The sequence below is a fragment of the Microcaecilia unicolor genome, chromosome 7, assembly GCF_901765095.1.
Source record: "Microcaecilia unicolor chromosome 7, aMicUni1.1, whole genome shotgun sequence".
Lineage (NCBI taxonomy): Eukaryota > Metazoa > Chordata > Amphibia > Gymnophiona > Siphonopidae > Microcaecilia > Microcaecilia unicolor.
In genome coordinates, this window is record NC_044037.1 from 2,301,694 (window position 1) to 2,325,900 (window position 24,207).

General features: G+C 45.3%; 1 protein-coding gene across 2 annotated transcripts; it reads left to right on the forward strand.

Moving 5' to 3' along the window:
* SNX12 (sorting nexin 12) lies at positions 1–23,375 on the forward strand. 2 transcript variants are annotated; one of them, XM_030209308.1, is made up of 4 exons: positions 12–495; positions 5,017–5,112; positions 5,524–5,648; positions 21,635–23,375. In XM_030209308.1, exons 1-4 carry the CDS (start codon positions 331–333, stop codon positions 21,735–21,737), a joined length of 489 nt encoding a protein of 162 aa, XP_030065168.1. In that variant the 5' UTR covers positions 12–330; the 3' UTR covers positions 21,738–23,375. The 2 variants fall into 2 exon arrangements, with proteins under 2 accessions (XP_030065169.1, XP_030065168.1); XM_030209309.1 differs by lacking the exon at positions 5,017–5,112 and having other exon boundaries at positions 1–495.
* The last annotated feature ends 832 nt before the right edge of the window (positions 23,376–24,207 follow it).

Sequence of the window (24,207 nt, forward strand, 5' to 3'; positions counted from 1 at the left end):
ACCCAGGAAGGATGGTGCAGCAGGGACGCTTTGGAAAGCAGAAGAGGAAGCGTGACGGGACAGGCGACCTTATCTGCAAGTCATGGTTGTCCGTTGGGCGAGTTTTGTGATCTTAGCTGACTAGGTCTCCAAAAGCCGCACATAGCGCTGAAAAGTAGCCTTAAAAAGCCCTAGTAAACGTGCACAATTACTTGACAACAGCCCAGTCAGACAGAGACCCCGCCCACCCAGTGACGCCGCTTTGCGGAAGGAGGCGATGCGCATGCGTGGGTAGCTGGGCGCGCAGGCGCACTTGGGTCTCACTGGCGGTCTCCGCTCCTTCGCAGGAAGATGGCAGACGCGGCGGTGGCGGATACGCGGAGGCTGAACTCCAAACCACAGGATCTCACGGACGCGTACGGGCCGCCCAGTAACTTCCTGGAGATCGATATCTTCAACCCGCAGACGGTGGGCGTCGGTCGCAACCGCTTCACCACTTACGAGGTCCGCATGCGGGTGAGTCACGAGCTGAGCCCAGGCTTCTGTTTCCTCTTCCCCCGCGCGCTCAACCTCTTCCTGTGCTCCCCACCCCCCTCCTTCAACCGAGGGGCGTAGCCAGACAGCCAGTTTTGGGTGGGCCTGTGTCCAAAGTGAGTCTGCTTTGCTCTTTGTCCCTCCCTCCTGCAAACCCAAAAGATTAAAGACCTGAGCAGGAAGGGATTTCCTCCTGCTCTGGCAGTCAGTGCTCTTCCAAACAGCAGCCCTTTCCTCAAGCTGATGCCAGGGCCAGCAGGCAGTGAATACATGACAACTAAGCATGTGCAGAGATGTTGGTGTCAGCTGCCTGAGGAGGAGGAAATCTACAGCTGATGGGGTTTCAGGATCTCTGCCAGTCATAGCAATTTTGGGTGGGCCTGAGTCCAAATAGGGTGGGCCCAGGCCCACCCATGGCTATGCCACTGCCTCCTCCCTGCTCTCAATCTCTTCCTGTACTCCCTCCCCCCAGACTTCTCTTTTGCTTCAGCGTCCCCCCACCTCACCACTCCCTGTACTACCTTCCCCCTAGACTCCCTCTTCTGCCTCAACTTCCCCAACCTTCCCACTCCCTCCTCCCCGCTCTCAAACTCTCCCTGTACGCCCTTCCCCCCAGACTCCTTCTTCTGCTTCAACTTCCCCCTCCCCAACTCTGTGCCCTTTACCTCCCCCTCCTGGTCTCCCTCTTCACCACCTCTCCCTCACCACGCTCTCAACCTCCCTCAACCCCCACCGTGCCCTCAACCTCCCCTGGCATCTCCTCTCTTTAGCGCTACATCAACATTTGAAATAAACTTGGAAAAACTGGTCTTCCTCTTCCCCCCCCCCCCCCCACCTTGTACTCTTTCTCACCCTCCATCTGAAGCTGAACATGGCCAAGACTGAACTTCTTACCTTCTCCCAAACCTACCTCTCCTCCTCCCCCATTCTTTATGTCTGTGGATAATACTCTCATACTCCCTGGCTGATCATAACACTCTCATATTCCTTGTCTCGTCAGCTCGTAACTTTGATGTTATCTTTGACTGTTTTCTCTCTCTCTGCACAAATTTTTCTCTATATCACCAAAATTTGTCCTTTCCTCTCTGAGCACACTACCAGAATCCATATCCACAATTTCATCATCTTGTGCTCAGATTACTACAATTTGTTCAAAAGTCTGCTGCACGACTTATTGCTACACTCGCAGAACTGTTCTCCGAACCCTTTTCCTCAAGCCATTTCATTGACTCCCTATCTTTTCCGCATACAGTTCAAGCTTCTCTCATTCACTCTGCATCTCCTCAGTACCTCTCTCACTGCACTCCTCCCTCTGGAACTCTGTTCATCAGATAAATCTCTTATCTGTACTCTCCTCCACTTCAGTTCCCTAATCCCTTATTAGTCATGTTTGTCTTAGATTGTAAGCTCTATTGGACAGAGATTCTTTCATGTTTAGTGTATAGTTCATGTTGATAGTGCTATAGAAAGTTGTAGTGGTATCCCAGACTCCCTCCTTTACCCACTCTGTGTCTCTTTGCTCATGCCAGGCTCCGCCCCTCCCCCTATTTCCACCCTGTGCCCTTTCCCCACTTGTGGCCTTCCTCACCCCCCCCCCCCCAATCTTCCCTGTGTTTTGTCATTTCTCCTGGATTCCCTTCCCCTCTACCCCAGGGTATTGTGCTTTTATCAGAGTGCAGTTGCAGTGTGCGGTACGGAGGGTGGCTGGTGGAGGTGGAAGGTGGGTTCATAAACACTGACTAAAGTGGAGTAGGTGTCGAGACTGGAGGCTAGACAGTCTCTGATAACATAGCAAATGGCAGAACCCAAATAGGGTTTTCCAGAATGCCAGTTCAGGGATTCTTGCACATATGCTGAAGGTAAAAATGTATTTGTTATGCTAATCTCTAAAATACTAGACCCTAAAATACTATTATATAAAACACTGAGAGATATTAAGGCTACAGTATTGTCTAATTTGACTTTGCTAAATAAGCAGAATAAATTTAAAAAGGACAAATGAAGTGGTCTATTTAACCCCAAGTTTTGAATTCAGTTTCCAGCACGTTTTCCTCCCTCAGCACCTCTTCAGAACTAGGAGCTGCTGAGTTAGGTTAACTTTATAAAGCTGTGCGTCTAAAGTGATGTCTGCTAACACCTCCTTGCAAATGAGGACTCCTTGGCAATTTGCTGTCCTGCTTAAGTATTCATAAGTATTGCCATTCTGGGACAGACCAAAGGTCCATCAAGCCCAGCATCCTGTTTCCAACAGTGGCCAATCCAGGTCACAAATACCTTGCAAGATCCCAAAAAAGTACAAAACATTTTATACTGCTTATATCAGAAATAGTGGATTTTCCCCAAATGCAATTTAATAATGGTCTATGGACTTTTCCTTTAGGAAGGCGCCCAAACATTTTTAAAACTCTGCTAAGCTAACTGCCTTTACCTCATTCTCTGGCAACAAATTCCAGAGTTTAATTACACATTGAGTGAAGAAACATTTTCTCCGATTCTTTCAAATTTACTACATTGTAGCTTCATCGCAAGCCCCCTAATCCTAGTATTTTTGGAAAGCGTAAACAGACGCTTCACATCTACCCGTTCAACTCCACTCATTATTTTATAGACCTCTATCATATCTCCCCTCAGCCACCTTTTCTCCAAGCTGATGAGCCCTAGCTGCTTTAGCCTTTCCTCATAGGGAAGTCATCCCATCCCCTTTATCATTTTCGTCTACCTTCTCTTCACCTTTTCTAATTCCACTATATCTTTTTTGAGATGCAGCGACCAGAATTGTAGAATGGAGTGTTGCCATGATTTGGGTTTCTGCCAGGTACTTATGAAATGGGACCACCAGTCCTCCCCCCCCCCCAACTACCCTCCCCCCCCTTCGAGCCAAGCAAAACGGGGGCTGGAGGTCCCCCCCTCCCCGGACACAAGCTCAGGGGGGCTAGAGATCCGGTGGGTCTCCAGCATCCCCTCTGATGTCCCTGGTGGGCTGCGGGTCAGTCCCATCCCCCCTTCCACCTGGTGGTCAAGCAGCCCTTCCCCACCCCCTACCTTCATTGGAGGAGGGAGGCCATATAACTCCCCAGAAACTCCCTTATTTGGTGTGAAGCCGTGCCCAGGATGTACTGGGCACAGCTGTGCGCTGCCATTTTCAAGACAACGCCTATGGAAGAGGTGAGGGAAAGGAAAGGGAAATGGGACTTGATATACTGCCTTTAAGGTTTTTGCAACTACATTCAAAGCGGTTTACTTATATTCAGGTACTTATTTTGTACCAGGGGCAATGAAGGGTTAAGTGACTTGCCCAGAGTCACAAGGAGCTGCCATGGGAATCGAACTCAGTTCCCCAGGCTCAAAGTCCACTGCACTAACCACTAGGCTGCTCCTCCACTCGGTCACCTCCCTACTCCAACGAAGGTAAAGGGGTGGGGAAGGGCCTTTAGACCACCAGGTGGGGGGGGGGGAGGATTGACGCGCCGCCCACTGGTCCACCAGGGATATCTGAGAGGATGCTGGTGGGGGTTAGGGGGGCTCGAGACCCACTGGATCTCCATGTCCCCCTGAACCTGTGTTGGGGGGGTTGGAGACTGGAGGTCCATCAGACCTCCAGCCCTAGGCCGCTGGGGTGGGGTCGGGGTTTCTTGCATGGGGAGCTACGGGAATGGGGGCCTGCTAGCATGCAATTCATGCTGGACATGGCTCACCATTCTTCCCCAATGGCGTGCAAACCCTAACTCCATCTCTTAGCTGGCGCAGTGGTTTGCTGCGGCCAGTGCGCCAATCTTTGGTGTGCTGTTCGTTGATCATTGGGGAGGAATAGGTTTAGCATGCATTTGCATGCTAGTTGTGTTCAGAGCCCGCGAACTCGTTTCATGCGCTCGTGGGCTCTGATCATGGGGCGATAGCAAACGCAGGCACTAGTATGGTGCTAACAGCCTCTAGTGCGTGCGTTTGCTTCTGATCATCAGCCCATTAGATTGTGAGCCCTCTGGGGATGGAGAAATTACCTGCATATAATGTGTACGGCTGCGTATGTCTAGTAGCGCTATAGAAATGATTAGTAGTAGTAGTCTTATGTTTTATCCTTGATTACCTCTTCCCGTCCCCCCTTTTTTTTTTGAATGGTTGGACCCTAATGATTTAAGAACAGAGACTTTTTTTTATACCAGTCATTACCCCCCCTCCCCAAATCCTTAGGATTCTGTTGTCCTTTCCATTTTACTGGAACCCCTCCTGCCTTGCCTCATTTTCACTCCCCACTCTAACACGTTCCATTTTTCCTGACGAGCCTACCTGACCCTCAACCTCATGAGGAAAAAGACAAGTTGTATGTGGCATAGGTGGGGTATTAAATGGACTTGGTATAGGATAGCGATAGGAAGAGTCTGAGAGTTTGTTGGGGAATGGGTGGAAGGAAGACAGTGTTGGCTGTCAGGAGAGAGTGGTGTACTTAGATGGCTATAGCAGGATGAGCAGCAAAAGTACTAATAAACAGAATTGTCTTTTCTGCAGACAAACCTTCCCATTTTCAAGTTGAAAGACTCTTGTGTACGGAGGCGATATAGTGATTTTGAGTGGCTGAAGAATGAACTGGAGCGAGATAGTAAGGTGAGTGAGTGCTTCATACCTCAGGGAATGCCAGTTGGAAGAGTATAATATTTCTGTCTTGTTGCTATGAGCACTTTCTGTCTCTGTTGGCGAGTGTGATTGAGGATGGGTTAGTGAGGATGTCTGTGTTCTGACTTTTGTTCTGTCTGGAAATGCCTTTTCAGCTCTTAGTCACCTGCTTTTCACATCGTGGGATAGATGTGTCTTGCATGGAGCCAGGGTGCATGCTTTATTTTGGTAGAAGAAATATGTGCAAGATGTGTGGGTTGATACCCTGCCTGGAGAGGAGTTCTTTCTGTATCTCTGAGCTCTGCCCGGACACACTAGTTCTTTGCATCCTTTTGTTAACGGAGCTGGTGGGGAGGACAGGCTGCTGCTTCTTGGAGATTATCTTTCTTGTGCTCTCTTCAGATTGTAGTGCCACCGCTGCCTGGAAAGGCTCTGAAGCGACAGCTCCCATTCCGAGGGGATGAGGGAATATTTCAGGACACATTCATAGAAGAACGACGGCAGGGCCTAGAGCAATTTATTAACAAGTATGTTGTGTTATTACTGTTATAGTTGTTTTGACTGTTTTAGGAAACGCTAAAATGAAAGGGTTGCTGTCCACATACAATTCAGCATTTAAGGTCTGCACAGTGAGTTGTGATCCCTTACTTTCAGAGGACATGGCCCAAGATCAGTTTTCTGAACTGTGTTCACTGGTGTTGACTTTCTCAATCATGAGTTATAATATTTATATAAATTTGAATCCCAGACCATGTTAAAATACCCACTTATAATTATAGGCATGCCTTCAGTGCTTAGTAAAATATGCCACAATTTCTGAAAAAATTCTCTAGCTTAATTATTGGGTGCATATACTTTACATTATATAAGCTGTTGTCATTCTTTAGTAACATAAGTAATTACAAAATGGTCTTTCCTGTCTTGTACGTTTTCCCTGTGTCACAGGATAATGCAGACACAGATGGTTAGGCCTCTCTACAAGCTGCATATTCGGACATGCTCTCCCTGGCTTGATAGTAGAATTTGAAGAGCCAATCAAGCGTGCCTGTGGTCTTCCTACTCAGCTATGCATCACAGGTACCTCAGTTTAAACTTTTCCACGTCCCCGAGAAAGGAAAAGCTGACTCATTAAATTCATGATGGAACTCACAAGTGCTGACCCAAAGGGCCTTTCTTTGGTACCAGAGGGATTGCTTGAAGCACCAGAGCTTGCTCTCGACCCACGAGCTTCAGTATCAATGGTTGCTGGCACCACCGAGCCAACCCTTAAGGGGGACACTTACAAAGGTTCACACTACTGCCGCTACACCCATGAAGGGTTCAAAAAGTAAACCACCTTCCTCTGAGCATTGCTCCGGGCGGCACAAACAACTGTCAGCGGGCCTGCCATTGTCACTGTGGCCAGCCACACCAAAAAGGTCATGGGACACAACCCCCTCTCCGCATACAGCACAGCCCCTACCACCACCGCTGAAAAAAATTGAAGAAGCAGTCAAAAACAAAGCCTACCCAGCAACGGGTATTACTCTCCTCTCTCGGCTTCCTCTCAGCCGGTACAGGACGCTGCTTCAACTATTTCAGAAGGGTTTATAGCACCTACTGAGTCTCTCCCTCAGTCTTACAATCCTCCTCTGCCCTCACTGGCTGCTCAAATGCCATCTCCAGCTCCCTCTAGATACTTCTGTCATTCTCCTCCTCCTACTCACTGGGGTCCAGTTTCTTCAGAGCCTATAGAGGTTTATTCTAAGGAGGAGGAACAGCTGGAAACGATATTTCCAAATACAAAGCAGCCATCTGCCTCTGCATCAGAGCCCTCTGTGGAAAATAAGCCACTGGATCCCTCTGCAGCAAATTTTATTCAGAAGATGTTGCAAGATCTCACACTTCAAAACCAGCCTGCTACAGTCAGTGAGAGACTTTCAAAGTATTCTCCAAGCAGTGGATACTCCATCGGGCCCTATGGCAATTCCTATCCATTCCATCCACTGCAGACCAAAATCTGGGAAACTCTTTATTCCCAGCAACCTGTATCCAAACGTCTAGATACAAAATACAAGGTGCAGTCTGTCCCGCACATGAAAAACCACGGTTAACCACATAATTTTCATGGTTTTCAAAGCAGTTATGAACGAGTCAAAGACTTTAAAATCTCACCCGCTCTGTCTGCCTGGTAAAGAGCCCAAAACTTTGGATGCTGTTATGCCGAATTGCTGCACATCAGCTACTGATACATTACCACCATTCCAAGCTGTACTCCACACAAGACTCTATTCACCTCTTCCTGAACATCTATCTATGTTCCTAGCCTCTATGGAAAAGACCACATATCGCCTCATCACAAGCATTTAGACTCAGGTCTTCAAGATGACCTCCATGACAGACTTGCAGATGCTCCTTGTTTAGGGAACAAGGGGACAACCTTTCGGAGACAAAGCTTGAAATACTGTCACTTCTACTTATAAAGAACTCTCCACTCCTACTCAGGATTCTTCTTCTGCTTCTTCATTTAAGTGATGGTCCTCCTCTTCTTCACTCTGTCATTACAATCCATCGTACCACAGATGGTTTCAGCCTTATATTTGCCAGTCTCAATCCAGACCTTTCCAATAACCTTCTTATCAACGTTCAAGACCTTGAGAACGCAAGACTCCATCATCTGCTGCAGTTCCTTCCAAAGCTACACCAAGTTTTTGATGCTATATACCCAAAGAAGTCAGGAGGACTTGAGCCTAGGAGGTTACACTGCAAACAATTCTTCTCATACATCCACATTCTTGGCTAGAGATGATAGATCTCAAAGATACTTATATCCACATTCCAATCCACCCTTCTCAGTGGAAACATTTCAAAACTCTCATTGTTCTCAGGACAAGCAGGGCATTAATTCTCACAAGTGGGTAATACGGTGCTGCGTTGCCCAGTCTGGGCTTTATGACAAGCCAAAAGAGCTTTTCTGGAGCTCGAGACAAACTCCACTGCCCATGTATGGATGCCTTCCCGCCTGCTGCTCGGGCATGGTTACCGCAGTTATTTATTTTTTTTTACTGTGGTGGTGAGAAGACTGCATTGTGACTTCTGGCCGCTGTCTGTGACAGGGTGCTGGGCTCGATGGACCCTTGGTCTGTCCCAGCATGGCGATCCTTATGTACTCTTCAAGCCCTGTCTGAAGAGCTTTTGGGTTTTTTTTGGTGGTGCTTTCCTGCATATTTCAGCAGTGTACATAAGTATTGCCATACTGGGACAGACCGAAGGTCCATCAAGCCCAGTATCCTGTTTCCAACAGTGGCCAATCCAGGTCACAAGTACCTGGCAAGATCCCAGAACAGTACAATACATTTTATGCTTCTTATCCCAGAAATAAGCAATGGATTGTCCCAAGTCCATTTTAATAATGGCTTATGGACTTTCCTTTTAGGAAGCTATCCAGCCATTTTTTAAAACCCCACTAAGCTAATTGCTTTTACTACATTCTCTGGCAACAAATTCCAGAGTTTAATTACACGTTAAGTGAAGAAATATTTTCTACGATTCATTTTAAATTTACTACTTTTGTAGCTTCATTGCATGCTCCCTAGTCCTAGTATTTTTGGAAATTGTAAACTAGCGATTCACATCTACCCGTTCCACTCAACTCATTATTTTATTGATCTCTATCATATCTGCCCCCCCCCCCCTTTTTTTTTTTTTCAGGCATCGTCTTGTCTTTTGATTTAGCTTTGGAAGTTTTTCCGTCCATGTCCTCTAAAGCTCCCAGTGGCTTTAAGCACTGTACCGCAGTTGCACAATCTCTGGCACGGACACCCATTCTTGGTGTCTTTAGTGTCTATGGCCCGACCATATCTCTGCTAATTGTGTCCTTTGTCTTTGTATGAAGAAAAGGACTCAACTGTCCATATGGCTCAAGGAGAAAAGATTTTTTAGAGGCGATTCCGGGTCGGCGGCATCGACGTCAAAAATGACATCGGCCGCATCAGTCCCTATGGCTGCTTAGAGGCCCAGAGACACTAGGAGCAGTAGTGCATCGAGTGGGTCTCCACCTGTCTCAATGCCGATTGCTGGACAGCGCCCCCAGGACCAGCCGTTGTCAGACCCGACCCCGAGGCAATGTGATGATTCGATGTTGTCCTCAGCACCGAGGAGTCACGATACCGAGCATTGGTATCGATTGTCCTCGTCACATGGTGCTGGGAGCTCCGGGGTGTCTGTACCGGATGACCTGCCAGTTGGGAGGAGGTTAAAGATTTTCCATGAAAGGTGGCTCCTTATAACCTCCAACTGGTAGGTTCTCCCAATAGTCTGTCTCGGATACACACTTAATTGGCTTTGAAAACCTTGAAATTGCCCACCAAGAGCTCATTTACTTCAGCTCTCAGCACGAGTAGGTACTTGCAGAGGAACTCTCCACCTTCCACTGGCCCATGCGGTCGAACTCATTCCACCAGGGGTGGAAGGTCGGGGATTCTATTCCATGTACTTCCTTGTGCAAAAGAAAACAGGAGGATGCATCCCATCCTAGACCTAAGGGCCCTGAACAAATTCCTGGTCAAAGAAAAATTCAGGATGGTTTCCCTGGGTACCCTTCTCCCCATGATTCAGAAAAACGATTGTCTATGCTCTCTGGACTTAAAGGATGCATATACTTGCCCGCCAGCCCACCGGAAGTATCTTCTGTTTTGGCTCGGAACACATCTTTACCAGTACCGCGTGTTGCCTTTTGGCCTCTCGTTAGCTCCCAGGGTATTTATCGAATGTCTAGTGTAGTGACAGCATCACTACACAGACTGGGAGTCCATGTTCCCTTACCTCGACGATTGACTGGTAAAGAGCACGTCGGAGGATGGTGCTCAGGAGTCTGTTCGGGTTCTAGAACTACTAGGGTTAGTTATAAACTACGCCAAGTCCCTTCACAACATTTGGAATTCATTGGAGCCCTGCTTGATATGCAGAAGGTTTGAGCCTTCCTCCCAGGGCCGAGGGCATTGGCCTCTCAGGTTCAAGCCTCTCAGCAGATCGTGGCTTGGCAGATGTTGAGGTTGTTAGGCCACATGGTTTCCACAGTTTGTGACACCCATGACATGCCTTCACATGAGATCAGCCCAATGGCTGTGGTACCAGGCTACAGGAGTCCTGAAAGTTGTCATCCAAGTTTCTGCAGATCTTGTTCACTTTCTGCTCTGGTGGACTGCTCGATCCAATTTGACCCTGAGACTTCCATTCCAAATTCCTCAGCCACAAAAAGTGCTGATGATGGATGCATCTCTCCTAGGTTGGGGAGCTCACGTAGATGGGTTTCACACTCTGGGAGCATGATCCCTCCTGGAAAAAGGTCTTCAGATCTTCTGGAGCTCCGGGCGATCTGGGACTCTGTTAAGACTTTCAGAGATTGGCTGTCCAACCAAATTGTGCGCATTCAGACAGATAACCAGGTTGCTGTGTATTGCACCAACAAGCAAGGGGGGGGGCACGAGATCCTGCCCTCTGTGTCAGGAGGTCATCCTGGCGCTGGGCTCGCCAACACTGCATGTTACTTTGGGCCACTTATCTGGTGGACGCAAACACCCCGGCTGACAGACTGAGCAGAGTTATGCAACCGCACAAGTGGTCTCTCAATACGGGCATTGCCCGCAAGATCTTCCGAGAGTGGGGCACCCCCTCGGTGGATCTCTTTGCCATTCAACTAAATAACAAAATCCCTCGGTTCTGCTTCAGGCCCATGACAAACTGGTGTCGTGTGCCTTCCTCCTGCGTTGGGGAACAGGTCTGTTATAAGCGTATCCTCCCATTCTTCTTGTGGGGAAGACTGCTGAAACTTAAGGCCACAGGACCATGATCTTAATCACACCTTACTGGCCTTGGCAGATCTGTTTCCTCCTTCTGGAGTTATCCTCCAAAGAACCGTGGATATTTTGGGGTGTTTTCTTACCCTCATCATGCAGAATGAGGGATCTCTTCTACATCCTAGCCTTCAGTCTTTGGTCCTCACGGTCTGGATGTTGAGAGCCTAGAATTTGCTTATCCTCAGCCTGTCAGAAGGTGTCTCCCTGGTCCTGCTGGCTTCCTGGTAAGATTCCACTAAGAGGTGTTATTCTTTCAAATGGAGGATGTTTGCTGTCTGGTGTGAGGGCAAGGCCCTAGATCCTGATTACTGTCCTACACAGTCTCTGCTTGAATAACTTCTGCACCTTTCCAAGTCTGGTTTCAAGAAACATTTGACAGCTTGGAGAATTCATGGACCTCCATTTCCTCACAATTGACCTTACAAGAAGTTCTCCAAAGCAGTTTTTAAAACCACCCAGACAAAAACCATATTCACTGAAGTGGAAATGATTCACCATTTGGTGAATGCAGCCATCAGCAAGGTCCACACACTTGCTCTGTATCAACTCTTCTGCGGTATCTCCTTCATTTATCCAGTTCATGACTCCAATCATCCTCTCTCCGAGTTCACCTAGCAGCAATTTCTTTTCATCATTTGGATCAGTTCTCCCCTACTGCTTATCCCATGTTACACCGTTTATTCAAGGGATCATTTCACTTACATCCACCATTTCAACCTCCACCTTCCTGGGATTTAAACCTAGTTTTATCTCAACTTTTGATGCGTTTGTTTGAACCATTAGCTTGTGCATCACTTCAACACCTTACTTGGAAGACACTATTTTTGGTACCGCTTACTTCTGCACATCAGATCCAGTGAGATTCAAGCTGTGGTCCATTATTCCCCATATTCACATTTTCCCAACGAAAGTGGTGCTCAGAGGTGCTCAGAGCTTGCCTTAAATTTCTTCCCAAGGTGGTCTCTTCATTTCACCTTAACCAGGATGTTGCCTACATTTTTTCACAAACTTCATTCTTCCTCTATGGAATCTACCCTTAATATATTGGATTGCCAAAGGGCCCTTCTCTTCTACCTCAACAGAACCAAACAACATTGATAGGCTTGTCAGCTTTTCCTTTCTTTTCATCAGAAATCACTGGGTAAACTCGTTTCCAAGTCTCTCATCCTGGCTTGCTGATTGCATCACTTTTTGTTATCATCCCATGACTGGGAGCACATTCTGTCAGAGCAGTAGCTACTTCCACAGCTCATCTCTGAGACATTCCTCCTCTTGACATCTGCCAGGCTGCACAATTTTTCTCTGTATTACTGCATAGACAATGCAGCTACAGTGGATGCTAAGTTTGGATAGGCTGTCCTGCAAAACCTCTTTCTCCATCTGTTTCTACTTTTTCCATGGGTGCCAATACTGGACTCCTACTTCGTGCACCCATGGGTTAGGGAGTCGCCCATCTGCGTCTGCGTTATCTTGTGACATAGAGAAAGCATAGTTGCTTACCTGTAACAGGTGTTCTGTATTGTCAACAGGATAATGCAGACACAACTCCCATCTGCTGTCTCCCCCCAAAAATCAAGAGCTCGCCAAGGGGGCCATTACTTATCACGCTTCCTCAATTCTAGAAGATCATTTTGTTCCCATTGTGACTTTATTTCATGAACTGAAGTACCCGTGACGCATAGCTGAGCGGGGAAAGATCAAGGCACGCTTGATTGGCTCTTCAAATTGTACAATCAAGCTACGGACAGAGCGTTTGAATGTCTGGCTTGTAGAGAAGCCTAACCTGTGTGCATTATCCTGTTGAAAACTAAGAACACTTATTACCAGTAAGTAACTATGCTTTCTATACTTTTCTGAATCAGAATTGCCACTCCTGCCTTTTTGACTTGCACTGGGGTCTCAGTGTAATCTCCCACCCACTGTTTTAGTTTTGCATGCTGATTATAATTCATTACATAGTATATGAAATGACGACAGATAAAGACCTGTACGTTTCATCCAGTCTGCTCAACAAGATGAACTCATTTTACATGGTACTTGATACTTTATATGTATACCCAACTTTGATTTGTCCTTGTCATTTTCAGGGCACAGACCGTACAACTCTGCCCAGCACTGTTCTTGTACTAAAAGTTCTGAAGCTATTCAGTCACGATCAGGGCACAGACCACAGAAGTCTGCCTGGTACTGGTTTTGCTTCCCAATTACCGGTGTTGCAACGCAATCTCTGCTAAGATTCCGTGGATCCATTCCTTCTAAACAGGATTCCTTTGTGTTTATCCCACGCATGTTTGAATTCCGTAGTGGTTAGGGTGGTGGACTTTGGTCCTGGGGAACTGAGGAACTGAGTTCAATTCCCACTTCAGGCACAGGCAGCTCCTTGTGACTCTGGGCAAGTCACTTAACCCTCCATTGCCCCATGTAAGCCGCATTGAGCCTGCCATGAGTGGGAAAGCACAGGGTACAAATGTAACAAAAAATAAATTACTGTTGTCATCTCCACCACCTCCTGCGGGAGAGCATTCCATGTATCCACCACCCTCTGTGAAAAAATACTTCCTGACATTACTCCTGAGTCTGCCCCCCTTCATCCTCAATTCATGTCCTCTAGTTCTACCTCCTTTCCTGTCTCCGGAAAAGGTTTATTTGTGGATTAATACCTTTCAAATATTTGAACGTCTGTATTATGTCACCCCGGTTTCTCCTTTCCTCCAAGGTACACATGTTCAGGTCAGCAAGTCTCTCCACATATGGTTTGCAACGCAAATCCCATACCATTTTTGTAGCTTTTCTTTGCACCGCTTCCAGTCTTTTACATCTTTAGCAAGATACGGCCTCCAAAACTGAACACAATACTCCAAAGTGGGGCCTCACCAATGACTTGTAGAGGGGCATCAGCACCTTTCTTCTGGTTATACCCCTCTCTGTGCAGCCTAGCATCCTTCTGGCTACGGCGGCCGCCTTGTCGCATTGTTTCTTCACCTTCAGATCCTCAGACACCATCACCCCAAGGTCTCTCTCCTGAGTCAAACTTACTAATCTCTATCCGGTATTTCTCTTTTGGGTTTCTGCAGCCCAAGTGCATCACACTTCACTTCTTGGCATTAAATTTTAACTATATATGCTACTATTGTTTAGTATTTTTATTCCTAATTCAAAAACAAAGGAAGCGACATAAAAATGTGCTCAGTTCTTACAAATTCTTAACCATTACATCCCCAGGGGAATATTTGGTAAAATCAGAGGAACCATCATAGCACATCCAGGCATTCCTGTTTATCAAACAATAGTATGTACATACTCATCTGTCTCCTGCAGCACAATTAAAGTGTTGCACGTACTGTTCTACCCTCCGTTTAATTAGTAAAAAGCAATTAACTATATTATAACTTTAAGTACTATGCAATATCTAAATGTAATGGATAACCTTGCATATATAACAATCTTAACCAATTGCAGGAATAACATGTATAGAATGTTTGTACGTTTGGGAAGCTTGCCAGGTGCCCTTGGCCTGGATTGGCCGCTGTCGTGGACAGGATGCTGGGCTCGATGGACCCTTGGTCTTTTCCCAGTGTGGCATTACTTATGTACTTAAGTCCATAAACCACTACTAAATTGACTTGGGAAAAATCCACAATTCCAGGAATAACATGTATAGAATGTTTGTACGTTTGGGAAGCTCGCCAGGTGCCCTTGACCTAGATTGGCCGCTGCCGTGGACAGGATGCTGGGCTCGATGGACCCTTGGTCTTTTCCCAGTGTGGCATTACTTATGTCCTCTACTTGTCTCACTTTTATTACATAGAGCAGTGATTTAACCTATTGTGATATCATAGTGGCTCATTCCACCAATAAGAGCCAACCTCATTAGTGATGTCACAATGGCTTGATTGTATAGAATGTTTGTACGTTTGGGAAGCTTGCAGGTGCCCTTGGCCTGGATTGGCCGCTGTCGTGGACAGGATGCTGGGCTCGATGGACCCTTGGTCTTTTCCCAGTGTGGCATTACTTATGTACTTAAGTCCATAAACCACTACTAAATTGACTTGGGAAAAATCCACAATTCCAGGAATAACATGTATAGAATGTTTGTACGTTGGGAAGCTCGCCAGGTGCCCTTGGCCTGGATTGGCCGCTGTCGTGGACAAGATGCTGGGCTCGAGGACCCTTGGTCTTTTCCCAGTGTGGCATTACTTATGTACTTATGTCCTCTACTTGGCTCACTTTTATTACATAGAGCAGTGATTTAACCTATTGTGATATCATAGTGGCTCATTCCACCAATAAGAGCCAACCTCATTAGTGATGTCACAATGGCTTGATTGTATAGAATGTTTGTACGTTTGGGAAGCTTGCCAGGTGCCCTTGGCCTGGATTGGCCGCTGTCGTGGACAGGATGCTGGGCTCGATGGACCCTTGGTCTTTTCCCAGTGTGGCATTACTTATGTACTTAAGTCCATAAACCACTACTAAATTGACTTGGGAAAAATCCACAATTCCAGGAATAACATGTATAGAATGTTTGTACGTTTGGGAAGCTCGCCAGGTGCCCTTGGCCTGGATTGGCCGCTGTCGTGGACAAGATGCTGGGCTCGATGGACCCTTGGTCTTTTCCCAGTATGGCATTACTTATGTACTTATGTACCATACCTTCACGTTTGAATGTGAATCTATATCAAAATAACAAAAAGTGGCACATATTATAATCTGCTTCTTATTACAATACTGCTAATCTCAGGATGTAGCTCATGCTAAATCTCTAATTATCAGAAAATGATATGTACAGCTCTCAAATATTGATTTATCCCACCTGAATGTTGTGCTCTGTTCCCTTGAGGGGCGCAGTAATTTGGAAAATAATTTACTCTCCAGGATAGTAGGAATTAAATTTTAAATATCGGACTCTCAACCATTCTTATAATGTTTGGAGATCCCTTCTCATTGTTTCTACTCCCTCTAGAGTATCCACTCTATTGGCTATCTTCATGTCATCCGCAAAAAGGCAAACGCTTCCTTCCAACCTTTCAGCAATATCTCTCACAAATATATTAAACAGAATTGGCCCCAGCACCGACCCCTGAGGAACTCCACTGCTCACCTTCCTTTCCTCCGAGTGGATTCAGTTTACCACCACCCTCTGCCACCTGTCAATCAACCAGTTTCCTATCCAGTTCATCACTTTTGGTCCTAAGTTCAGCCCTCTCAGCTTATTCACAAGTCTTCTGTGGGGGACCGTATCAAAGGTTTGCTGATATCCATGTAGATTACATCTAGTGCACATTGTTCATTCAGTTCTTTGTCACCCATTCAGAGAAGTCAATAAGATTCATTTGGCAGGATTTTCCATTGGTAAAGCCATGTTGCCTCGGATCCTGTAACCCGTTGGCTTCTAGAAAGTTAACTATCCTATTTTTTCCAGCAGTGACTCCATTATGTTTCCTACCATCGATGTATAGTTTCCCACTTCTTCCATATCTCCATTTTCTTGAAGAGGGACCACATCTGCTCGTCTCCAATGCCGCGGAACCTCTCCCATCTCTAAAGATCTATTAAATAAGTCTTTAAGAGGTCCTTCAGTATCCTGGGATGTATCCCATCTGGCCCCATTGCTTTGTCTACCTTCAGATTCTCAAGCTGTTTATAAACTTTCTTCCGTAAACAGGGCAATATCCACTCCATTCTCAAATATTCCCTCAGCAGTCGACTATGGTCCTTTCTAGGATTTTCCTCCATGAACACCTAAGAGAAGTAATTGTTTAGCACGTTCAGTTTATCCTCATCACGCTTCACGTAGCCATTCTCATTATCTTTCAGTCTTGCAATTCCTTTTCTCCTTTTTCCAGTATATCTGAAAAAGGTCTTGTCACCTCTCTTTACATCTTTAGTCATTTTTTTCTTCTGCATGTGCTTTTGGTAGCCATATTTCCCTCTTCGCTTCTTTGAGTTTAATCCAGTTATCTTTTCCATGATCCTCTCGTTGCGTTCTTTAGTATTTCTTGAACAAAACCTCTTTTGCTCTTATTTTTCACTTAATTGTTTGGAGAACGATATAGGCTTCCTGTTTCTGTTTACCTTCGTTGCGTAAAGATCAGTTGCCATATTTATAGCAGCCTTTAGCTAAAAATATGGCAACTGATCTTTACGCAAGGAAAGTAAACTTGCTATACATCTTCCGTTGCAAGCAAGTGCGTTTCTGAAGTGCTATGTCAGCCCTCATTCTCTTTAGAGTTTGCAGAATGTTTGAGCATTTACTGGAGATGAGGTCGTCGTCCCCCCCCCCCCCCCCCCCCCCCCCCACCAAATCATTAAATATCCACTATCCAATAGATGGAATAAGGGAAGACCAAGGCTGCGTATGAGAAAGGTTAAGTATTTTATTTGCCACGTATAAATTACAAGCTACAGTTTCTCATGGGAGACAAGGCTGTTACACATCAGTGTTAGCTGCACAAAGTCTCCTATCGTGTATCTGGTACAATCACTTTTATACAGTTAATTTTAAACAACAGTTCATATTCAGTTAACATGTTAATAAGGTGGTTACATGGTAATAGATTAGTCAACACTTCTTGGAAACTTTGTAATTTTCCTGTGGGAATAACTTGTTCTGTTTTTCTCCTCAACATCTGTTACCACAACGCCTGTCAACCTATTTATGATTTCAGGCCCTGAACCAAAGCCAATAGTTAGGTTCATAATATACACCCCCCCCCCCCCCCCCCCCCCCACACCTTCAATGATACTAGTTTCACCATATTATATAATAATAGAGCATTGGCAAAGCCAACCTAGCTTAATCTTCAAGTGACCAAGGAATTAGGTCTATTTCTCAAGTACATTATCAATGTGGCTATGAATTATATGAGTCTCCTCTCCGCTTGCCATTTTGACCTTATTGATCCTCTTCCTTTTATCAGCTCTCTCCTGTGTACCTTTCCCTCCACTGTCTCAAAGAAGAATAAAAGCAGAAGAACTCTAGTTACCACTAGTGGTTAGGGTGGTGGACTTTGGTCCTGGGGAACTGAGGAACTGAGTTCAATTCCCACTTCAGGCACAGGCAGCTCCTTGTGACTCTGGGCAAGTCACTTAATCCTCCATTGCCCCATGTAAGCTGCATTGAGCCTGCCATGAGTGGGAAAGCGCAGGGTACAAATGTAACAAAAATAAAATAGATACTATTGGAGATTCTACATGGAATGTTGCTACTATTGGAGATTCTACATGGAATGTTGAGATTCTGTTGCTACTATTGGATATTCTACATGGAATGTTACTATTCCACTAGCAACATTGTTTCTGTGAGTCTGACGTCCTGCACGTACGTGCAGGACGTCAGACTCGCAGAAGCAGAAGCCTGCGCGGCCACATTGGTGATCTGCAAGGGCCGACTTCTACATGGAATGTTGCTAGTGGAATAGCAACATTCCAGGCAGAATCTCAAATAGTAGCAACAGTGGAGGAGTGGCCTAGTGGTTTGGGTGGTGGACTTTGGTCCTGAGGAACTGAGTTTGATTCCCACTTCAGGCAGCTCCTTGTGACTCTGGGCAAGTCACTTAACCCTCCATTGCCCCATGTAAGCCGCATTGAGCCTGCCATGAGTGGGAAAGCGCGGGGTACAAATGTAACAAAAATAAATCACTGTCCCCTCTTAGGATCCATCATGTATTAATGCCTTGGCCCCCTCCCCCATTCTTCCACGCTTCCTCAAAATAGCATATGGAAATCCCCCTCCCCTATTCCCAACACCCTGCCCTTGTACCAGATGTTCCCCTCTATACATTTGGTACAAAACCGTTTTCATATGGGAGGAGGCCTTCACAAGAGCAATTGGGTAACCAACTAATAGCATCTAAAGCATTCAAGATCCCATTGCTTGAGCCCCAGTCAAAGAAATCAGATTCATGTGACAAGATTTACCTCTAGTAAAACCTTGCTGCCTTGGATAATGCAGTCCATTGGATTCTGGCAACTGCACTGACTTCTGTATTAGCACCATTTTTATTAATTTGCTCGTGACCGAGGTCAGTCTAACTGGTTTGTAGTTCCCAACATCCTTACTTTTGCTTTTGAGAAGAGGGACTACATCTGTCCTCCTCCGGAGTAAAACCCCTTTGAAAAGGTCAGATAGTAGAGCTTCCAGAACTTATCTAATATCCTCAGATGTATCCCATCTGGCTCCATTGCTATGTTTTTAGCTGGCTCCTCATGAACTCAGTCATCATTTGTCTACCTCTCCCCCGTGTCTTTTATTTTTTTCTTCCTGGCCATTCATGTGTGAACTCTCCAAACAGAAATGTTTAAGTAATTCAGCTTTGTTCTCATCATAAGCATTACCGTACTGGGACAGACCAAAGGTCCATCAAGCTTTTTCAGATATTGTTGTTTGTCTTTCTCTTTCTGCAATTTCTTGTAGTTTATAAAGGCTACTTCTTTTGAGAGTAATACCAAACTTTTCCTCTGACAGCTAACAAAATATTCTTTTCCCTAAAATTTGGCCTTCCAGTTGCTATTCTACGTCCTCCAGATGTTTTCATGCAGCTGAGAACTTCTTGCAGTTTTCCCCATCTCAACAAAGCTTTCCTGAAGTCTAAGACGCTCATTTTTGAACAAACCCTCTCTTTTCTTGTCCTAATGTTGTCACACCACCCAGTGGTCGGTATATCACACACTCCCCATCTGTGAGCATCGGGTCCAGTACGTGCATCCCCCCCACCCCCCCATGTGTGAGTTCCATCACCAGTTGCTAGAATAGTTCTTCCTGCAAGAGAATCTAAGACCTCCCTACTTTTCGATGACATTGCAACAGGGATGTCCTGTCAACATCTGGTATATTGAAATCGCTTATGAGTAGTACCTTCCCCCTTTCTTCGCTGTATTGTAAATGTCTTCAATTAAATCTGTTCACTTCTGCCTGTGAAGGAGGCCTGCATATCACATCAATGTAAATAGATGTTCATTCCCTCTCCAGGGGTAACACACATAGATCACCTCCTTACCTTGTAACTCCTGCGGTTCGGTTGTTTTAATATTTTTAACACATTTGGGGATGGTTCTGTAATGTGGTGTTCGGAGGCTGTGCAGTAGAACCCTATTCTAATAGCCGATTATACTTGTATTATAATAGAGGCCCTTGCACATATGCTAACCATAGAGCTGATGTAAGAGCAGCAGAGACACATGTAACTTGCAGAATACTGTAAGTTACATGTGTAAGGGGGAGCTCTGCCCCTGTGTACATTGAGCGGGGGGTTTCCAGAATAGCATTTACATGGAGGTGCACATAAAACACTTTATTCCACCCCTGTGCTACCTTCAAAGATTATAGCTCAGTATAAATGTATACGAAACATGGTTCTTTGTGAACGACATCTCCGTGGCTGCCATTGACCAGTTTGATAGATTCTTTTCTATCCAGTTGATTCCACCAACGCCCCCCCCCCCCCCCCCCCCCTCCTTAATGTTTGTAAGATGTTAAATCAATATTGGATGATTTTACTATGTTAAATGCTGCCAAGAGATTGAGGAAGATCAATGAAATCCAATCCCCTCTGGTCTTTTTGGCCTGCAAAACACTGTTTCAATGCTGAATACAGGCCTAAACCCAGACCAGGTTTGCCTGTTTCCCATCTTCCAGGTGTTTAATAAGTTTATCCAACTGAGGCAGTTTGGCCTATAATGTCAACTGTAGCTTCCACTTTAGCTATACCTTGCACATTTTTTTGTTCTGCCCCTGTTCTGTTACATCTCCTTCAGATTTCTGCATTTCTTAGCATTTTAAGGTTAACTGTCAAACATTGAACTATGGTTTTAATTTATTCACAGCTTGTTTTATCAGCTTCCTCGGTGGAACATCTGAGAGGGAATTTTGCTGCTTGTGTTGAGGTTTTCTGGGCATTCTGAGAAGTCTAAGCTAATTTCAAACATTAATTTATTCTGCCTAGTTTTCTTTGGTTGTGTAACAATGTAATGTAAAGTTCAGCTTGGGCTCCTTGTGATCTTGGGCAATTCACTTAACCCTCTGGTACATTCAGGTACAGAAGATGTTCTCCTGTCCCTAGAGAGCTTAGAATCTAACTTGCCTTGAGCCACTATGGAGAACAGCATGAACTATATCCCAAATTCCTTCCTTCCTTTTACACAGGAGGAAAGGCTTTTGCTTTTGGTTTGGCTAATGGAAGAGAGGATAAATGTTATAGAGATTCTGGTGGAATTTTGAGAATTCTCAGAAGCAGATAGGGATTTCCTTTTAATTTCTTCCCAAAAAGGAAAGGCGGAATATTTGTGCCATACATAGAAGCATATCATCTTCTCAGAAGCTGACAGTGTGAAGAACTGTTGGGTAGTAATGGAGAAGGCTTCCTGGATTCCAACCCTAGTGTTTATGGAATGGTTCCTCCAATAAGATTCATTCCCTTTAGGACCATCATCTCCCTGCTGGAGTAGGTCCTATGAATGACAGCTGTTTGAGGACATGTCTCCAAGCAGTAGGACGTAGAGGGAATTGCATCCAGTTTCTAGTATGACCTCCTTTTCTGTATTTTTAGACTTTGTTTTTTGCTGTTTCTGCAGAGAGGGGGACTGGTTATCTTCTCCTGCTGTTTGGGTCCAGCAAGCTCCAGGGTATTCCTTTTCCTTCAGCATGCCAGTACTAATGATCATCTGTTTTCTTTTAGGATAGCTGGGCATCCGCTGGCACAGAATGAGCGTTGTCTTCACATGTTCTTACAAGAAGAAATGATCGATAGGAATTATGTACCTGGGAAAGTGCGTCAGTAGAAGATTCTTCAATTCAGCCTCCCTGCCTGCCTCTTCCCTTCTTCACAAATAACATTTATTTTTACACTAAATCTTCTCTAGCACTCAACTTTGATTTTTCCAACTTTGCAGTCTGTATCACTATATATATATATATATATCTATATATATAATTACTGTTGTATTTAGTGTTGCTTTTTTTTAATTGTGGCTTGTGGACCACTTCCACGCTGGAGCTCCTGCAAGTTTGGAATTGTAGAAAACAATGGCATTAAAATGAATTATGTTCTTTACTGGAAAGGGGACATGGGGACACGAAATGACCACGGCTTGAAGAAAGGCTAGCAAGTCCACTGGAGCTCTCTCACCTTTCTTAAGGCAAATTCTTGATGGTGAAACTTCACGGCGAAATTGTTGTAGAACTATAAGGAACTCTGGGTTGAAGAATGTGCTGCTCCCTCTATCGTTTCCCTACATGTGGAATCAAGTCTATATTGGCACATTCTCCTCTCTCCCCTAACCATGCTGTTTTGGATTTTATAATTAGAATGTATCCCCTAATTCTTGGTGCTCTGTGTTAAGGACTGTTGCATGCGACACAGCACCTCATCCTCCTCCTGTAAGCATGCTGGTGCATTTTCATTTCTGCTCTTTTCCAGCAGGTTCTTGCAAGCAGTATAGAAACACCATGTTTTCTTTAATGCCTCCGCTGTAGCATGGGCTACCATGTTCCCATTGAGAAGAGAGAATCATAGATCCAGCAGTAGAGGCCATTATGTATAAGGTGCCTTTAATGAGTCTTCTGGAGCAAATGAGACAGCTGTGAACTGTGCAGCTGAATGGGGCAATTTTGGTTCAGCATTCTATACCATAAAATTATTTATGGGCTTTGTATGGTCCATGGGTCAATACAAAGTCTAGTACTCTTGAAAGAGCACTTTGTGCTGCAGGAGAACGAGGCATCAGTATAAGACTTTATTCTGAGTTACTCCAAAAGCAGAGGGCCACTGTTCATCATTTTGTGCTGTATGGGGAGGAAAGAGGGTGTTAGCATGAGCAAGCTAAGCTTGTATGATTGATAGGCTTCAGACCCTGCAGAGGGGGCAAAATAGTGTTTGGAGAGAAGGGAAGGTGCAAGGAGCTACAGATAGCTTTGTATCTATAAGAATATATATGCTCTGCTCTTCAGAGAATCTTGTGGGAAGAACAGAATTTTTGTGAGCTCCAACCTGTGTAATTTTTGGCAGAGAAGCGAATGGGAATGTTATTCTTCTCCTCCAGTATGTGAGATGTGTAAGGTCATTTTCAAAGGTTACATGTAGTTTAGAGGATATGAGAGTCGTCCTGATTCTTGATACTGGTTTACTGGTTACTTCTGTTACACAGTCCTTGAAGTAACGATTGTGAAAAGCTTGGTGCTTTAGAAGGTTTGAAGAGAGTACAAGGAAGGTGCTGCAGGCTTACAAGTGTTCTGCTCCTTTCTGTACTGTCATTGCTGCCTTTTGAATTCTTCTCGTTTGCCTTTCCACCATTTTGCCCAAGTACTGAGAAATTGAAGGCAGCACTGGAGCTACTTTGAGGTTGGCAAAGTGTCTTCAATCCTCTGCTTACCTGTGTAATGTCTGACTTCTGTTCATATTAAATTACTGTGAAACTAAACTGTTTCTGCCAGTTTCATAAGCAGAGAACCTGACTCATTGATTTCTACCACAGTGTGTACTTTCTCTGAGCCCTAGACCATCAATTCTGCATTCACTTCATAATTGGCTTTGGATATGTTAAGGAAAGTAGGGAACATCTCTATCTAGGCAGTGTTTCTATACGAGTGGTCCTTGGCATAGTCCTTGAAGCTCACCTGGAGGCATATTTTCAAAGCACTTAGCCTTCCAAAGTTCCATAGGTTTCTATGGAACTGTGGAAGGCTATGTGCTTTGAACATATGCCTCTTAGCCAGTTGGGTGTACTGTCACAGTGGTGTGCTGGAGCGGGCTCGTGAGAGCCGTTAAGTTTTTAAGAATTTTGGGAGCCGGTTGTTTACTAAAGTTGGCTACTTTAACAACTGTCTCCCAAAATGTGGGCTTGGGCCCCCTCCTGAATTCTCTCTTACTTTACTGGCAGTGATGCTGGCCCCACTAGCCAAGTAAATAGACTGCTGCTGCTCCCTGCTCCTGACTCTGAGCATCAGGCTGGGACTTTTCATGCAAGCGCAAGAAGGTTCCATCATGCTGCTCAGAGCCAGAAACAAGCAGCAGAGAATGGTGGCAGTCCATTTATTGGATGGTGGGGCTCGGCAAAGGTATGCCTAGTGTGCCTACACAAGGGAGGGGAGAGAGAGGCATGTATTCCCCCCCCCCCCCCCCCCAAAAAAAAAAAAAAAAAAAAACTTCAGGTCCTGCTATGCCCGGAGAGAGAGCCCGTTGTTAAACATTTACCAGCACACCGCTGACTGTACATGTAAGCTCATTGTCGAGCGTCTGGAAACTTGATTTCC